General features: G+C 40.6%; 1 protein-coding gene across 4 annotated transcripts; it reads right to left on the reverse strand.

Moving 5' to 3' along the window:
* Nucleotides 1-3,111: 3,111 nt before the first annotated feature.
* On the reverse strand, nucleotides 3,112-16,288 carry GPRC6A (G protein-coupled receptor class C group 6 member A). Of its 4 annotated transcripts, XM_063151049.1 has the most exons (7): nucleotides 15,821-16,286; nucleotides 13,887-14,190; nucleotides 12,965-13,003; nucleotides 11,198-12,025; nucleotides 8,721-8,933; nucleotides 7,207-7,330; nucleotides 3,112-5,928 (listed from the first exon to the last, which is right to left on the reverse strand). In XM_063151049.1, the coding sequence occupies exons 1-7, from the start codon at nucleotides 16,012-16,014 to the stop codon at nucleotides 4,808-4,810; spliced, it is 2,823 nt and encodes a 940-aa protein (XP_063007119.1). In that variant the 5' UTR covers nucleotides 16,015-16,286; the 3' UTR covers nucleotides 3,112-4,807. The 4 variants fall into 4 exon arrangements, with proteins under 4 accessions (XP_063007119.1, XP_063007121.1, XP_063007120.1 ...); XM_063151051.1 differs by lacking the exon at nucleotides 8,721-8,933 and having other exon boundaries at nucleotides 15,821-16,288; XM_063151050.1 differs by lacking the exon at nucleotides 12,965-13,003 and having other exon boundaries at nucleotides 15,821-16,285.
* Between the last annotated feature and the right edge of the window lie 502 nt (nucleotides 16,289-16,790).

A 16,790-nucleotide genomic window follows, 5' to 3' on the forward strand; every position in this document is an offset into this window, starting at 1 on the left:
GGGCGGCGAGGAGCGGCGGCACCCTCTGCCTCGGCGGGACCCTCTGCCTCAGCGGGACCCTCTGCCTCAGCGGGACCCTCTGCCTCAGCGGGACCCTGTGCCACAGCCGGACCCTCTGCCTCAGCGGGACCCTGTGCCACAGCCGGACCCTCTGCCTCGGCAGGACCCTGTGCCACAGCCGGACCCTCTGCCTCGGCAGGACCCTGTGCCACAGCCGGACCCTCTGCCTCGGCAGGACCCTGTGCCACAGCCGGACCCTGCCGCAGCGGGAGCGACCCCAGCCCCGCCCGGCCCCCGCCCCGCCCCACCCCGCCCCGCGAACCCTTCCAGCCAACCCTTCCTTGTCGCCGACACCCGGCGAGATCGGTCCTCCCGAAAAGGCATCGTGTTCACTTACTACACCCACGGATTGCAGCTCAAGTGAAGAAAAGTCACCGTCCGAGACAAAACTCGGCTAAGGAAACAGACGCGGTAGTTCAGCTTCATGTTAGGACGTGCACCTGCTGGAGCGAGTCCTGAGGAGGGCCACAAGAACAAGACATCAGGAGCACCTCTTCCGGGAAGACAGGCTGGGAGAGCTGGGGTTGTTCAGCCTGAAGAAGAGAAGATTCCAGGGAGGCCTTAAAACACCTTTCAGGGCCTAACGGTGTCCCACAAGAAAGATGGAGAAGGGCTTTTTACGAGGGCATGTAGTGATTCCTATATTCCCAATACAAGGAGTAATGGCTTTAAACTGAATCAGAATGGGTTTAGAATAGGAAGGAATTCTTTCCTGTGAGGTTGATGAGACACTGGCGCAGGTTGCTCAGAGAGGTTGTGGATGCCGCATCCCTGGAGGGTTTGATGGGGCTTTGAGCAACCTAGTCTAGTGGAAGGTGTTTCTGCCCATGGCAACTAGATGATCTTTAAGGTCCCTTCCAACACAAACCATTTTATGATACTAGGTAGAGTATAAGTTCTGCAACACAAACCTGCTCACATCTGTGTTTCTGTCATTTTACTGCTTTCACGCTTAAATACACTGATTCTCATCACAGGCTTTTCCATCTACTTCAACTGAAAAAAATAAAAATTGTTGGTTTTCTTTTCACATCCTGGACAGAGTTTGATTAAAAAACAAAACAAAACAAAAACAAAACAAGCAAACAAAAAAACAACCAAAAAAACCCTCCAAAATAAAACAAAGAAACAAACCATAAAAAAAAATTCAGACAAACCAGCACAGAATAGACATTTACTAAGTAACAGCCTGTGTCAGCATGATATTCATGACAGTTTAGGACTGTCTCAACACAGTTGTGTCTGATGCACCAAGCAGTGGAAGATTTTACATGCATCAGCCAAAGCCAGAATAGCTGCAGATGAACAGAGGAAGTCCCACTCCCCAGGGAGAGATCACTGTCTGGCAACTGCTAAGTCCTGTGCTCAGTGTACAAAATAAAGCCCAAAAGAGGAGTTTTGAGCTATTTGTAGCCAAAACCTCCAGCTATCTTTTCTTCAGGAGCAAGAAAGAAGAAAAAAAAAAAAAAGAAAAAGGAAGAGATGCACCTCTTTACTTGCACACACACTCCTTGAGCAGCTGTGCCCTCTTTCAGAATGTTGTCAAGGAGATGAAGATGCATCAACAGAAATGACCTAGAGGATGATACTTTACCTTTGCTCAAGGGAGTATGGCATAGTGTGACTATGTCAAGCAGTGCTCCTTGTCCCTGAAGACACATCTGGGAAGGGTAGGAAGAGTCAGCACATCTGGGCTGGGCCCAGTGTCATTCATTACGAGCAGCATCCCAGACACAGCTATCAGCTGCCCCTCCTGACAGTCACCCACACATTTGGAGTTCCAATGCCCATCAGCAGAGCTGCTGGGAGCGAGCCTGGAGCTCATATAGTTTCCAGCAATCATCAAAGAATGCTCTAAAGAGTGTGGGCAGATGAAAGGCATCTACACAGCCAGAGCTACTGAAATCTTGAGGGAATTATGCTCTGGAGAAGCGGACATCCAATGCTTGGTGGCCTTCATGGTCTTCATTCTCCCCGAAGATATTCTACATTGTATGATAGTGGCTTCAGAATGCAGCATTTAGCATTATTAACAATGGATGACATAAGCCCTAGAAAGGTTAAATAACGTTTACATCCAGAGCAGCCTCCTGCTGACCTTAACAAACTGGCTTTTCCCATTTGATTTCTTTGTGAACAGCACTGTGTTTGGAGACGTTTGTTCTCTCTATTGCTCTCAGAGATGGGAAATGTGCCTGTGGGATGTTAGTGCTTTGAGAAGTTTTTGGAAAGACCCTGAAACCTCTTAAAGGTTTCAAATATTTCCAAAGTAAGCAAGCAGAGTGTTCTTGGGGCCAGAAAAAAAGAGCTGGTCCCTTTGGCCTCACTTGGCCTGACCTATGGGCTATGGCTCTGGGAGCACCACGGTAAGACTTGGCTATGACTCTGGAAGGTGATTCCTGTTCTGGGCTCTGGGGATGAAAATCTGTTTCAGACTCATTTAATGTCCCCATGACTGACAAGAGGAATAGTTAGATTGCTGGAATACTTACTGCCCTGGGCAGGAGAATGTGCACAAAGGCTACTTTGGCATAATAAACTCCTATTTTAAGCTTTTTCATATCCTCTGTGTAGGGTAGCACAATCCCTTTATGTTCTAGCTACATTTATGATCACTTGCTTCTCACAGACAAGGCATTTAAAACCATGTAGCACATCTTGGTGTAAAGTCTCTTCTTTGCTGTCAAGCCAAGCTCCCAAACCTGTTACATCCTCTATGCTCCACCATGGACAGTGCTTTGTACAGAAGACCTGGAGAATTAGAAGGAGCATGTAAGGCCCCTTGAAATTCTGCCATATGCAATCTCCTTTCTCAGAGATACCTTGGTAGAGACCTTCACGCTGCTGTCACCAGGCCCTGTTCATCAACACATTCTCCTCGTTGTCCTGCAGGAGGAACCCCTGACCACACACAGCATTCAATCTAAAGGATGTTTCTAAGCAGGCTGAGGTCAACAGTGGAAACAACCTTACAGGTGTGTGTTTTGCTGTTGTTCAAGGCCAAACAGAAGCTCATGGGGTGAGGTAAGGAAATTAAGTAAGCAAACTCAATTTTAAACATCAATATGGCTTTAATCATTCCCTTTCATACAGCTTCAAGGCATGCTACACTCAACACTTTTGAAAACAGTAAATACAGGTACAACATTCCAGCCAAATTAACTTTTCTAACCAGCTATTTGCTGACAGTTGTGCACTGTAAGCTTTGCTTCTCTCTTTTAGGGGAAGACTTCACACTGCAGGCATTTTAACCTTATCATACATAAACTCATATGCAGAAAAGTATTTGCAACAACTGAAGTATAAATAGCATTCAGCATACAAATATATACACATAAACCTTCATTCCTACAATTAGCAACAGAACATACATATTTACACAAGTCCATATGTGAATTGCACTCTTGCCTTTCAAATGACTTTAAAATACCTTAATAGATTCACAATAAAAAGGATTTAGTATTATTTTATAGCAACATGGCACAGAACTTAAGTAGCAAAGTTTCTATGTTCTGGGCTTTATGAATATGGAAAAGTATTTTCCTGCTCCTGTATCAACAATGTAGTTCTGCTGTTTAAGCTCTGTCTGAAAAAGCTCTGTGGTACCATTATCCTGACAGAAAAATTCTTCCTCCTCTGAGTGTGCCCTTTCCCTGTCATACAGAAGGCGCAGCACAACTGTGCTCAAGGAGCTACAGAGCAGAGTCTCATTCAGTGCAGATCATGCCAGGTCATCCTTGTGGTATTGCTGTGTATCCTAACAGTGCATTGTCATGTTCTTGTTGAAAATCACATTTATTAAAATATATGTCAACTCCCATAAATTTTCCAGGATGCCCTCATGCTGATACTGGTCATTACATTATTTATGCTAATGAGAGGAATCAATTGGTGGTTTTAAGTTTTGACATTACACATTGACTTTACACTCTCAAATAAAAGGACACCTGGGGCTCACTCTCCTCGTGCATCAGTGGAGGTGCATGAGGTGAATCAATGTGTCTCTCCTGAGTATGGGGAAAAAAGGCAGATGAACATATGTATAACTACAGAGCTCCAGCAGAACTCTCTAATTTCTTTACAGCTCTGTCTCTAGTTCATTACCATGAAGGTAAATACAAGAAAACTTAAATGTTACTACAGCACTCATCTGGAATAAGTCGTGCAATTTTGGGGAGGACAAAAAAAGATTCATTTATACCAGATGAAAAGAGTTACTTTTGGAAGTTCAGAAGACTTGAAAGCCTATCTTAAAAGTGGAGACTAAAGGACTGGACTTGTTTATCTCGGCAAACAAAGGCTGGGGACAAGGTTCTCTTTGATCTGTAAAATGGGGCCAAGATGAGAAGAAGAGCTCCTTAAACAACTGAGCATCAAAGAGGCGAAAGAAGTGGGGAAACTCATGTGGTCCCACTTACATGACTGTGAGAAATAATATTTTTGTGATGCTTCTGCCTCACTTGAGGAAGGGAGGTTGCAGAATAGGTTCCCACAGGTCTAAGCAGGCTGGGTGGGGAAGGAAGGGAGCTGCTGAAAGGGACTGCACATCAGTGAGTTTGCAGGAGCAAGGGATGGACTCTGTGAGTCAGGAAAGCCTTTCAAATCTGGTAATGGATAACCGCCTAAGTACAGGAAAAGGTGTTTAACATGGCCTGCCCTCCTTGCAGACAGCAAAAAGAAAGAGATCTGAAAGACAAATGGCTCCCTAAAATGGCTTTTTAACTTCTGGTATTTTAACATTGTCCAGTCATATGCTGGAGACTCTCTTCCTGACCATAGTCCTTGCAGCATTTTGAGGAAGAACTTTTCCTTTTATTAGTGACTGCCCAGGCACTTGGAAATGGCAGTTTCCATTCACAGAGTCATTCTCAGTTTTACACGAGTCTGTGACAATGGCTCGGAAGCTGGAAGATTTTGAATCTAGAGAAGCCTGACTAACAGCAACGCTGCCTGCACTCTTAGAGGAGTACGTGTAAACCATTTTGAGAAAGGCAGATTTTGTGTTTGTTTCTTGCTTGTAAATGATGATATAGCATTTTGGTAGAAAAGTGCAGCAGAGGATTCCATAATTAGATATTAAAACAACGATGATTTCCACTGCTGGCAAGTATTTGCCAAATGTGGTTGCGTAGACAGGGATAAATACAATCCATGCTATAAAGTAAATTAGCATGCCAAAAGTGATGAATTTAGCTTCATTGTAATTCTCTGGCAATTTCCTACCTTTGAAGGCAAATATGAAGCAAATAAATGCTAGGGCAGCGATGTAGCCCAACATAATCCCAAAAGCTACAATAGATCCCTCATTGCATTCTAGAATTATTGCTCTTGGGATTGAGAAATTTTGATTTACAAAAGGTGTTCTAAATATAAGCCAGAAAGTGCAAATGATAACTTGAATTCCAGTGCAAGTGACCACAGTGGGAATAGGTTTATACATGCATTTCAGGAAATTTTGAAGCTTGGGATCAAAGCTGAAAGCTAGTAAAATTTTTAGTGACTTTATTAAAATACATGAAATGCAGAGTGTAAAACTTATACCAAAGAGTGTTTGCCTAGTTTTACATTTGAATTCTGTGGGTATATCTATGAAGAAGACAGTGCTTAAAAAAATTAAGAAGTGGCTGAAGAGAATAATGTAGCAGACAGTCAGACCACCAGATGCCTTTACTACTGGTGTGTCCAAGTTTTTGGTAAATATTACACAAATGGACAAGACCAACACAACCCCAAAAGCAGAGAGGAGGAGGAGGAAGATAGCAAACCAGTCAGTCCAGGCAAGGAAATAGATTGTCTTCCTGTAGCACGTGCTGCTGTTGACGGGAGCCCAGTAGGTTTTGTTGTTGCATCGGTAGCAGTAATCCATATCTGGAAGCATAAAAAAGGGAAGATATCTCAGAACCCTAAAGTTAATAAGCTGCAAAGCGGATTGTAGGGATTTGAGGCACAGGAGCAATGTGGGAAAGGATGCTGAAGGGAAAGGATGGGTCTGGCTGGCTCCGAGTCCGGCTGTCGCTGCCCAGGGGGAGGAGCTGCAGGGCTGCGGTGGCACAAAGGGCTGAGGACAAGTGCCCGGAGCTCCCTGCCAGCTGGGGCAAGCCCTGCCTGCAGCCAGGGCGAGCAGGGAAAACGACCAGTGAAATGTGACCAGTGAAGCTTTAATTGAAACCAGTTCTCTAGCAAAAATTTGAATTGCTTTTCTTTCGTTTGTCTATTTTAACAACAAAACACCATAATATTCTCTTTACAGATAGCTTTTAAAACACAACAGCAAGAACAAACATTGCTTTAGATAAGGATTTGAAAGGTACTTTTGCTTTGCAATTCCTATTTTCTGATATGGAGAAATTTCGCAATTAATTGAATAAGCAGATAAAATTTACTTTTCTTCTGCTCTCAGGGTATTAAAAAGTACATGCTACCTTAATTGTCTTGATTCCATCTTTCTTCCCCATATTTAATTTTCACCTTTAAAAGATTTTGCTTAAACCAGTGGTAGAGTATACATTAGGTTTGATACAAAAATATATTATACAAAAATATACTGTTATATCAAATAACACAGTACTCCGTGGTAAGACACAAAATGTGCTGCTAAGTAAATTACATAACCCTTGAACTTCATAGATTCATAGGCTTCCAATCCTCTTGGTTGGAAGGGACTTTCAAAGACCATCTAGTTCCAATTCCTGCACTGGGGGCAGGGACACCTTCCACCACACCAGGTTGGTCAGGGCTCTGTCCAACCTGGCCTTGAACACTTCCAAGAATGGGGCAACCACCGCAACTTCTCTGGGCAACCAGTGCCTCACCACCCTCAAAGTCAAGAAATTGCTCCTGACTGGACTGAATGTACTAAGGAAAGACAGGGAGGAAAGACTCTATTTAATGAGAGTAAATCTCACTGATAAATCAGACAGAATTTCCATCCTAGCAAAGGATAATGCTAGTCAGCTGGACAATCTGATTACTTTAAACTTCGCCTTTTAAAAAGCATTTATACCAAGTTTTACAGGAAAGAGATTATAAATAAATATTTAAATCTCATTCAAAAATTTAACCCAAGGTTCTCAAGGCACATTATATCCAAGGAAAACAATTACATTGATGTAGAAATAAACCTTTATTTGGATACTAATTTTTTACCTGTTTGGTTGCTGTAATGGTTTTCTGGGCAGTAAATACACTCATAGCAGCATGTGTGTGGACTTTCTGTAACCTTTTTCACCTGGCCTGGACTGCAGGGCTGGGAGCATGTTGACTGAACCTTCTGCAGTGTGCAGAGGGCAAAAAAAAAAAAGAGACCATCATCTTAGGTACAGCTAATTATAAGGGAACATTAATAGAAACCTCCAGGATTTTTGCAATTTTTAAAAATCATACATATTTTAAGGAAATCTGAAAATCTGAAAATTATGTTGAAAAACAGACATTGTAGGGTCCATGTTTGTTGTATTTTCTCCACACAGTCAATGAGTAATAGAATGGGGCATTATTTACCTGATAATTTTATTTTTGGGCCCTGAATGCTAATTTCTGGATTTGTGTACACCTTTAAAATCTAGATCAAAGTCTTTCTTTCAGCTTTGAACTTGCATTTATGCTACAGAGGATCATCTTCAAAGAATGCACAGAAGCATCTGAAGGGGAATTTGAGTGAACTGCTTCAAAAATGAGATCCTGAAGCTCTGCTCAGCTGCTCAGAGCCCAGGGGGTTCACCTTGGCCAGAAGGAGATGCTTTGGGGATGCTCTGTACTGCAGCTCTGAAACTCCTGACCCTCACCAGCGTGTCCCTGAGTCATGAAGCTCCACTCTGGGTGTGTGATCAGGGCCTTCTCTTGAGGTCTCCCTTCATGTCCTCCTTCCAAAGACATTTTTTTTGTCAAATCACCTGTCCTGAGGCACACTGCAACCTCACCTCCTTCCAAGATGGTGTTTACAAGGAGGTGGAGACATTCCTTGCACCACAAAGAGGGACAAGGTTTGAGGTTTCCTTCTCTACTCAGCTAAGTTCACATGTGGGGACCAGAATTCAGCCCCCCTAGCAAGCAGCCTCTCCCTGCCCCATTAGTGGGGAATGCCTTGCAGCACAGAGCTGTGCCATGAACTCAGACATGCCCCCATGCACAGAGGACAGATTGTCCAGCTGGAGCTGGCCAGGGCCACCCACTCGTCCTGTCTACCCCGGTGCTGGGGCTCCCCGTGGCACCACCTACTCATGCTGCTGACCCCAGATCTAACAGGGGCAAATAAACAACAAAACTTTTTTTTTTTTTTAACAATGAAATCATCACATCTGAGTCTTCATGTTAAAAAATGTGGTACATAAGTGAGGGCTTTTTATACACCATAATTTTTTATTTTAAAATGCCTTTGTAAGATTCTGTAATAGTATCCTTAGGACAGACATAACATTCTAGGGGCATTCTGGAGAAATAAATAGATTTTGTAGCACTGAGCCTGCTCATAGGCTAACATGGATCTCAGGGTGCATGAAAGGGGTTGAATAAATTCAGAAAGGATTCTTTGCTCTAAGAGGAGAACATTAAATCACACAAGAGATTTCTAGCTGGCACATGTTCCAGTAGCAAGTGCTGCAGGTAGAAAAAAACTGTCTTAAAATAAACTTCACACATTATGTCAACAAATTAAAAGTTACCTTTAGAGCCAGAAAGTCTTTTTTTTTCTCTTCATCCTCAAAGATAAAGCCACCTTTCTCAGCATCATATTCTGCCATAGTGGTGATTTCCATGTGGCCATCAATTTCTTTCCAAAGAAGAACATCATAACTGGTGCTCATATCGCCATGGGAGTCAAATTTGACTTCCTTATCACCATCAATGACTACAACTCTTTTAAGTTCTTCAAGGAGCTGCACATAAGTTTAAGGTTTAAGTTTAAGGTTTTAAGTTTAAGTTTAAGATAACATACACCAGTATCATGTCAGTGTGACAACCTGAGTAGTTTAACATATGTATGATAGTATAAAGTTAAAAAGAAATGCTTTTAGGACAAAGAAAAATATTAAAATTCAAATTCATTTTGTTTACAGAATTACTTTATACAGACAATCATGCTGGCCGTAAAAATCTATCACTAAAAAGAATCATCATTTCATAAAACCATAATCATAGTATATTTTCCAGCCTTGAAAATTTTGGTGTGATATTCAGAGCAAATATTTTTGATGGCATAAACTAAGAAGCTTTTGGCCCTCTAAGAATCTTTTGGCCCTCAGCAGCACTCCTGTTACTTTACTGTCAGCAGAATCAATTTGGGCAACATTTGCTTCCAGAGTAAATTCTCCCAGCATGTCTGGGAGTAACTAGTACTGTTCCCAGCTGCAACTCAGCCTGAAATTTTGTATGGCAAGGTGAGACTCAGAACTGTTAATAATCAATGAACAATATATATGCTTTGTCAAGGCAACTGTCCAGCTCCATATTGCAATCCATTCTGTTCAAGAGGGAAAAACTTCTGCCTCCCTCATCACGAGCAGACAGATGAAACAGGTGTGTGTGAATCTAGAAAAGGACAGGTTAAGGCACATTATATATCCCCACTCCCAGTGCATGGGGAGATCATTGAAGTACTCCCATTTAGCTGCCATGGCTCTTAATAGAAGAAAAAGCTTTATTATTTTGCAGGCCTAATGATTTTTTGGCATCAATAATTAACTGACAAGAAAAAAATTCAATGTTTGGTGAAAGGCTGAGCTCAACTGCATTTGAAAATCATGCTGTTACACGGGTCCATTTGTGATATTCATAGCATTTAACAAACATGCTGACGTGTATACTACCTCAATAGGCTTTGTCAAATGTATGTAACACATCTAGTAACACATACACATCTAGTGTATATAATATGCCAACTTGTCATGTATAATGTAATTTTTTTGGGCATTTATACAGTTTATGAAGAATTGGTGTGTTTCTAACCAAATTGATTGGTGCATTTTATTTGGATGCTGCATAGTTGTGTGGAATGAATAGGGTTTTTTCATTGTATATACTCAGATTACTAATTTAATTTTTCTGTTCTCCACTTTTTCAATTTGTCTAACAATATGAGAACATGAGAGCTTTTTGAATGCATGTTGAGCTTCAGACAGAAGGGGCTAATATTTAGCAACCCCTTAGTGCAATTGGTTTTTGGCATTTTTTGCAAAGTCTGTAACAACAATCACTCTATTGTTTCCCTGTATTTGGAGATATATGATATGGATTACTTAGATCCTAAGAGTTTTCTGTACATATATATCTTCCTTCCTAGAGGGTTGAATTTTCATGTAGGAGAAACATGTCATGAAAACATCATAGGGAAACTAATTATCTCTCAGTTCTCTTCATGAATGCTTAACATCTTAAAAGGAGTTAATTTGCATGGCTTGGCATTTATCAATTAACGGTGTAAATGTAGCTCTATAAAGCTGCATTCCTGCTAAACAGTCTTGAATTTGTCCCATTAGTGTTTACTAATTCATGTAATTAGTCTGATTGTTACTGAGTTATTGATTAGTTGTTTTTTATTTCAAATCCCATATCTTGGTTTGACCTGCCCTGACCTAGGATAAGAGGTCAGAGCAAATCAGAGTGCTTCAGAGGTTGTTTGACTTTTAAGTGAATATTTGTTTAATCTTCTGAGTAAAAGTGTGTAAAAGTGAATAGTCCTGAGCAGGTTCTTGGGTAAAAGGTCAGGTCACGTTTACTTGTCTTATTTTTCCTCTCCTTTTCCCACCCAGTAGTGTGATAACAAGTGCCTCACCCATGTTAAAGATTATGTCTTTATATATAAGCCAAGATCAGACACAGGTACAATGTATAGCCTTTTCAGTTTCAGGTAGAGGCTCATTATGGAGGATAATACTTGAATTAAGACAAAACAGATACAGTGGTGAGAGAAAGGAGAGAGGAAAATTGTAACTCTTTGGTGAATGCTCCTGTCCTGCAGTGTCCCCATCACTCAAGAGCACGCACGATGTGCATCACAGTGGTTTGCAGCAATGACCACTATAGTCAAGTAGCTGATAAGGAGTAATTTGGTAAAAGGACCAAGCTTTTATCTCCAGGAATAGGGTGGCAAAAATGCGATGAAAGTTAGGCAGAATGAGATCTGTAAGAATTAGCATCATACCTCCCAGGGAGTGAAGGCAGATGGATCCTTGCAGTCTCTGTCTTTGCACAGCCCTTTAATGGCGTGAGCTATAGCATAGACTGCAAGCATAGTACTATGGATAAATCCTGGTTCAACATTAGCATTCAAAAAATCATCTCTCCAGATATGAGGCTTACTCCCATCATTTTCCAATAGATTATCCTGGGACTGGTTTGCAATGCACCTTTGAAAGTCATGATATTCCAGGTGTGCACAGACTGACAAAAGCATAATATATTCACGTAAAAACTTGTTGTTTTCAGTCGGCTTTTTATGAAGGTTTCTCAAAAACTCTTGGAATGAGGAGATGTCTCCATTTTTAAATCCAAATCCCACAACTGTTCCCAGCTGTCTGATATTGGGCATTGTACTGATCTTGACTGCAGCTGACCAGTTATCACTCGCAATCCAGATTTTATTAACGTTCCTCTCAATTGCCTTCTTGAATAGTTTGAGCACATGAAACTGTCTCATAAAGACAACAATAACGTTTACTCTTTTTTCTTTGACAATATTCTCAATTGCTTGATCAACTTTGGTGTGAAAGGTGCTGTCAGAGAGATAGGCTGGCAGCATCTCTTTAAAGGCTATGCAAACGTTGTTTGCCATGGCCTGGACGCCAAAGCTCTCCAGAGCGAACCTCCCATTGTCATCATCAGTGGCTATTACTCCAATCCAGTTCCACCCAGATTCACAGATCAAGCGAGTCATTGCTCTTGTCTGGTGAAAATCACTGGGGATAGTCCTGAAGAAAGAAGGAAACCTGATTTTGTCACTGAGGATTTCAGCTGATGATGCAGGACTGACCTAGGAAGAATGAACAATTCAGTTACAGATGTGTTCTCCACCAAAGGATGCCAAGAGTTCCAAAGCTGCCATGATTGCTCTTTCTTCCCACCTGACCCAGACTCCCTCCTCCTGTGAAAGAGCATCCGCAAGCTGCAGCTAAAGGGGGCAGGTTCTCTTTCCCTGCTCTTAGGATGCAGACTTGTGCCCAGCGCCAGTTACACTTTTTCCCTTCCACATAATTCAGTGAAGGCTGAGAGCAAAATCTTTCAAAATAGATACTACAGTAATGATGATATAAAGATTTTGTTTTACTCTGTTCAGATACCATCAATATGCTCTTCAAAACAATAATTAAAATATTGGCTATTTTTGAGTCTCTATTCAAATGGCTAGTACTCTTATGTTTTGTAGTATTTTCCTATCACTGAGTGCTTTAGTGTGGTTCAAACACACACACACACACACACACACACACACACACACACACACACACACACACACATATTTTCTCCCCAATATATATTTAATTATTATATTTCAAAAGCATCATTAAATCGGTTGGAAGAACCTCACAGACAAACAAACAGTATCCAATAATACAAAATGTTATACTTTTTTCATACAAAAGATTTATTATCTTTTTCTTGCAAATGTAGCTGGAAAAGCATAAAAAGAACATTTAAATCTCTCCAGTTTTAATCCTTTCTTATTTTTTTGTTGGAACCTTTTTTTCCCCTATATTTCTTGACAGTTCTTAAAAAGTAAATTTAAGCTTTCCAAAACAAGAGTCGCCTGTCCGGAGGGGATACCAAAATCTTACTGGGTCAGAACACTGTAGATGCCATTGATAAGAAAAATCTGTCGATTCCCATTTTCCATCTACGCCCTACTGCAGATTTTTTTAGTCACTTGCCTTTTGATTATGTTCAAGTGTGGCACTTTGGTTTTCATACTTACTACAGTTCCTGTGGTGGCGTTGGAGGTCAGAATTACTTCCTACCATTGCAGAGGAGAAGATTCAGTTAGAAGTTATCTTTAGTTCAGATTTTATGTCTTTTCCACTTATTTGGTTAATTTATATCTATTGCCAAAACCAAAGTGCAAGACAGGATGGTATGGAAGTGGATCTCTTTCTTCCTTCTTAGTCCTGGCCTTGACCCCAATTCTTTCACAAAGGTGACAGCAGGAAGGTTAGCACAGCCTAAGCACAAATGTGGGACAGTACTAGTCCTAGAGAGGTCAGAAATAGAAAAGAATGTTTTGGGAAGCCTAGTGTGGATCTAAACTGTTGTACTCTTTCATTTCTACAATTGTTTGAAGAGTACTAGGAGAAAATCTTTGTTTTAGAGCAATCTTCCTCACTTCCCTGTCCATAATTTTTACTGATTCCAACATTTAATTTCTCTTGGGCTGGAGAGAATTCCTGAATTTCTGGACAGATCAGATCTGATCTGGTCTCTATTTTTTTTTTTTTTAGCTTGAGATTGAGTATTGTCATATTCACCACCAGGCAAAGTGTTCATGTCAGCTGTAACTTTGCTGCCTGAACAAAGTCCTTGAGTGTCGTCCAAGGTACACTAGAGTAGCCAGGACTGACCAAAGGCACTGCCAGACTGACAAGAGCCCAGCATGAGCCTGGAAAAACACTTGGATAAATGTGCCTTGGGTATATAAAATATCCCTTACTGCCTTTGTTTGCATAAGTGAATCAAGGCCTCCACTTGGAGCTGAAGCCCACCCGTCCTGATGTCCTTAGGATAAACCAAATCCTGCCCTGTAGTAAATACATGGCTTTTGCAAGTCCTGTGATTAGAGCCTTAATTGTTAGCCTGGTAAATCTGACCCTCTGTCCAAAATAAAATAGTTGCCTCAAGCCTACCTGTGGGATTAATTGCAAAGCCAACAGCCTTGACACTGCCATGGACACCTCTGAGTAGCTGGCTCCAATGACTGCCTTGACACTCGGGATGTAGTCTGAGTAGTTGCACTTGAACTCCACAGCATCCTCAGAAGAGTTGAATTTAGACAGAAATCTCAGGGCAGATGCCATGGCTTTTGTAACTTCTGCACACGTGTCGTAGATTTCATAGCCCAGGGTAACTCCAGACAACAGCGTTGAGTTGTTGATGGTTTCAATAGCGTGTATCATTGCAAGTGTCTGAAGAAAAACTTGAATTTCAAAGCTGTCAGAGAAATATAGGTGGTGTTTTTTAGAAAAACTTTGCTGGAAGCAAGGGTGAAGCAAAGTCTGTTTTGAGCATATCCCTTAGAATTTTACAACTGCTGAAAAGAACTGATGGGTAGTAAGTTTTGTGTGCTTTTCTTGGGTTTAGTGTACAAAAGATTAAAAGCCATTTTTTTCTCATTTAACAGGAGACTAAGTAAAATAAACACAGAGTCAAAAATATACTTGAATAAAAGTGTTTTTCTGAAAAAGAAAAATGTACTAAAAGTTTAATTTTCATGATACATGAAAATTTGCAAGTAATATCTTCAGGAAGCATCTGTCAAAGTCAGTGAAGATATTCTAGTTTACTACACCTGCCCACTAAGTTTTTTAAAAATGTATTTATTTTCACCAAAGGCATGAAGCAAAGAAAAGGAACTACTAAATGTTTCAGAATAGAAGAAAATATTTCAGAAGTCAAGGTCTTTGGAGGTTGCATTGATGTTTCTAAAATACTCTTCTGACCTGATGAAGTTAGCCCAGATATTTCCTCTCATCTCCAGTGGATGCTATAACAGGTGATTAATCAAAACTGAGATAGCACAAAATGTCTACAATACAACAAACTCTCCTCTCAGGCAAACTTCTCTAAAGATTACAAATCTTGTGATCTAAATTAAATTTCAGATGGACTGGAGATAATTTATGTCTCCACAGAAAAATAATGGAAGACAGACAGAATTTTCAACCTACTCAACATTTTGACATAAATCCAGATGGATACCTGCATACCTAGCTAATTATTAGATTCAGATGTGGGATTAAGTTGTAAAATTGAAATAAAATTTGTGGATTTGCACCTATATTTCAATTTTAAAAAATACATGTTTGGAATTCCTGCTCTTAGGAAATATTTATTTTGTAATTAAAATAAAATTCTTCACCAGGTTTCCTTTTCATGTATTCCAGAAAAATGGACATTTCAAGCACAGTAGGACTTGGAGCCAACAGAATAAATATTCTGATGCAAAGAATGCATGCATGGCAAGGTGTTTATATGTAGGCTATCATATAACATAAAGCCACAATTATACTTCCAAGTGTAATAATGATGGTAGTTTAAAAAATAACTACAGTGTCACCATCAAGGTACTATCATAGATTATAATTGAGCTGCCCAAGAGATGGGAGGCAGACTTTACTATGGGCTTGGGGAAAATGGAATAGTCTGCCTGTGTCCAGATCATGTAGGTTGAGCTTCATAACAAATAATGAATAGATGCCCAGCTGAGTCCTTCAGATCTATGGCAAATTAGCAATATGAAATGTATACATGGAAATCAGATGATAACACAAACATCCACGGCTATTTGATTATCTGTGAAGATTGAAATAGGATCAAATGCTCATTCCCTTCCTCAGTAAACTGCAGTATTTTTTATTGTAACTTGCCCATATTTTGTCATCCTCTGTTAATTTACATGAAATTTATCTGTTAATTTACGTGAAATTTATGTGATGTCCAAGGAATTTTTAAGTCTAAGCAAAAAAAAAGAACCAGAATTTGTTGACCTTAACGTAAGAGTTACATGCCCAATGTCAGTGCTCTCTTCTTTGCTGTATGTTTAATTTCCAGTATTACTCACCCAGCACAATTCTGAATTACTGGCTTGATGGGATCTTCTTCTGGATGCAGCATTTCGCTGTGAACTGAAAACAAGCCTCCAATGACGATGTCCCCCGGAGAACTGGCACCCACAAAGTCGTCAGCATTCTGGCAGGAGAGAGCGAGGTCGCTTCCGACCATGAAGCAGGGGATCAAAAAGATAACAAATGCCATGTGTCCCAGCTTTGAGTCAATCAAGCTGCAGCAACAGCAAGGGCTCCTGTGTCATCTGTAAAGAGCAGCAAAGGACAAAGGCTGCACTCAAAAGCTGGTGACACCTCATAAGGTGCTTGTATTTGCCTCACTGGACAAGGCTTTTTTATTGAAGGCACTAAAGCAGTGCTGTCAAATAAAATGTGAGGGTGCGGTGGTGTGAGAGTGCAGAGGGAGGGAGAAAGATAAATGAGTTTAAAAGGAAATGCTGGACATTAAATCTCTCATGTTGTGTTCAAAGTTTCTGATACCTTATCTGAAACACGTGGCAAATATTTTGGTATAAATTTGGGCTTGTTTTGAATTCCTTCCAGCTGAGTGCAGTGTGCAAAGAAGTAATTATATAATATGGTAGTAGTGATACTGCTGTGACCATGTTTTAACAGCCTGGTCTGAAAATGCTAAAATATATAAAAAAACCCCCCTGTCACAGTGTGCTTTATATCAGACTCTGGTTTAAAAATCCCAACCCCAAACTACCAAAAGACTGCTTTTCTCTCAAACCCTTATATGTTTTAAAATCCTTGTATAAAAATCATTTGGATTAGTTAATCTTTTCCTTAATGGTTCTGAGGTACATGTCTTAAGGACTTCAGTGGGTTTTGGATCAGGTTCCATATTAACAAACCAGGCCAAGTCTGCTGCTGGTTAATGTGATAAACACAGAACAGCGGGAATCAATAACATTAGTCCCAGTTTTTGCTTTCCTCCCTGTCTGACTGAGCCCACCAGGGCAG

Source organism: Melospiza melodia, chromosome 3 (genome assembly GCF_035770615.1).
Source record: "Melospiza melodia melodia isolate bMelMel2 chromosome 3, bMelMel2.pri, whole genome shotgun sequence".
NCBI lineage: Eukaryota > Metazoa > Chordata > Aves > Passeriformes > Passerellidae > Melospiza > Melospiza melodia.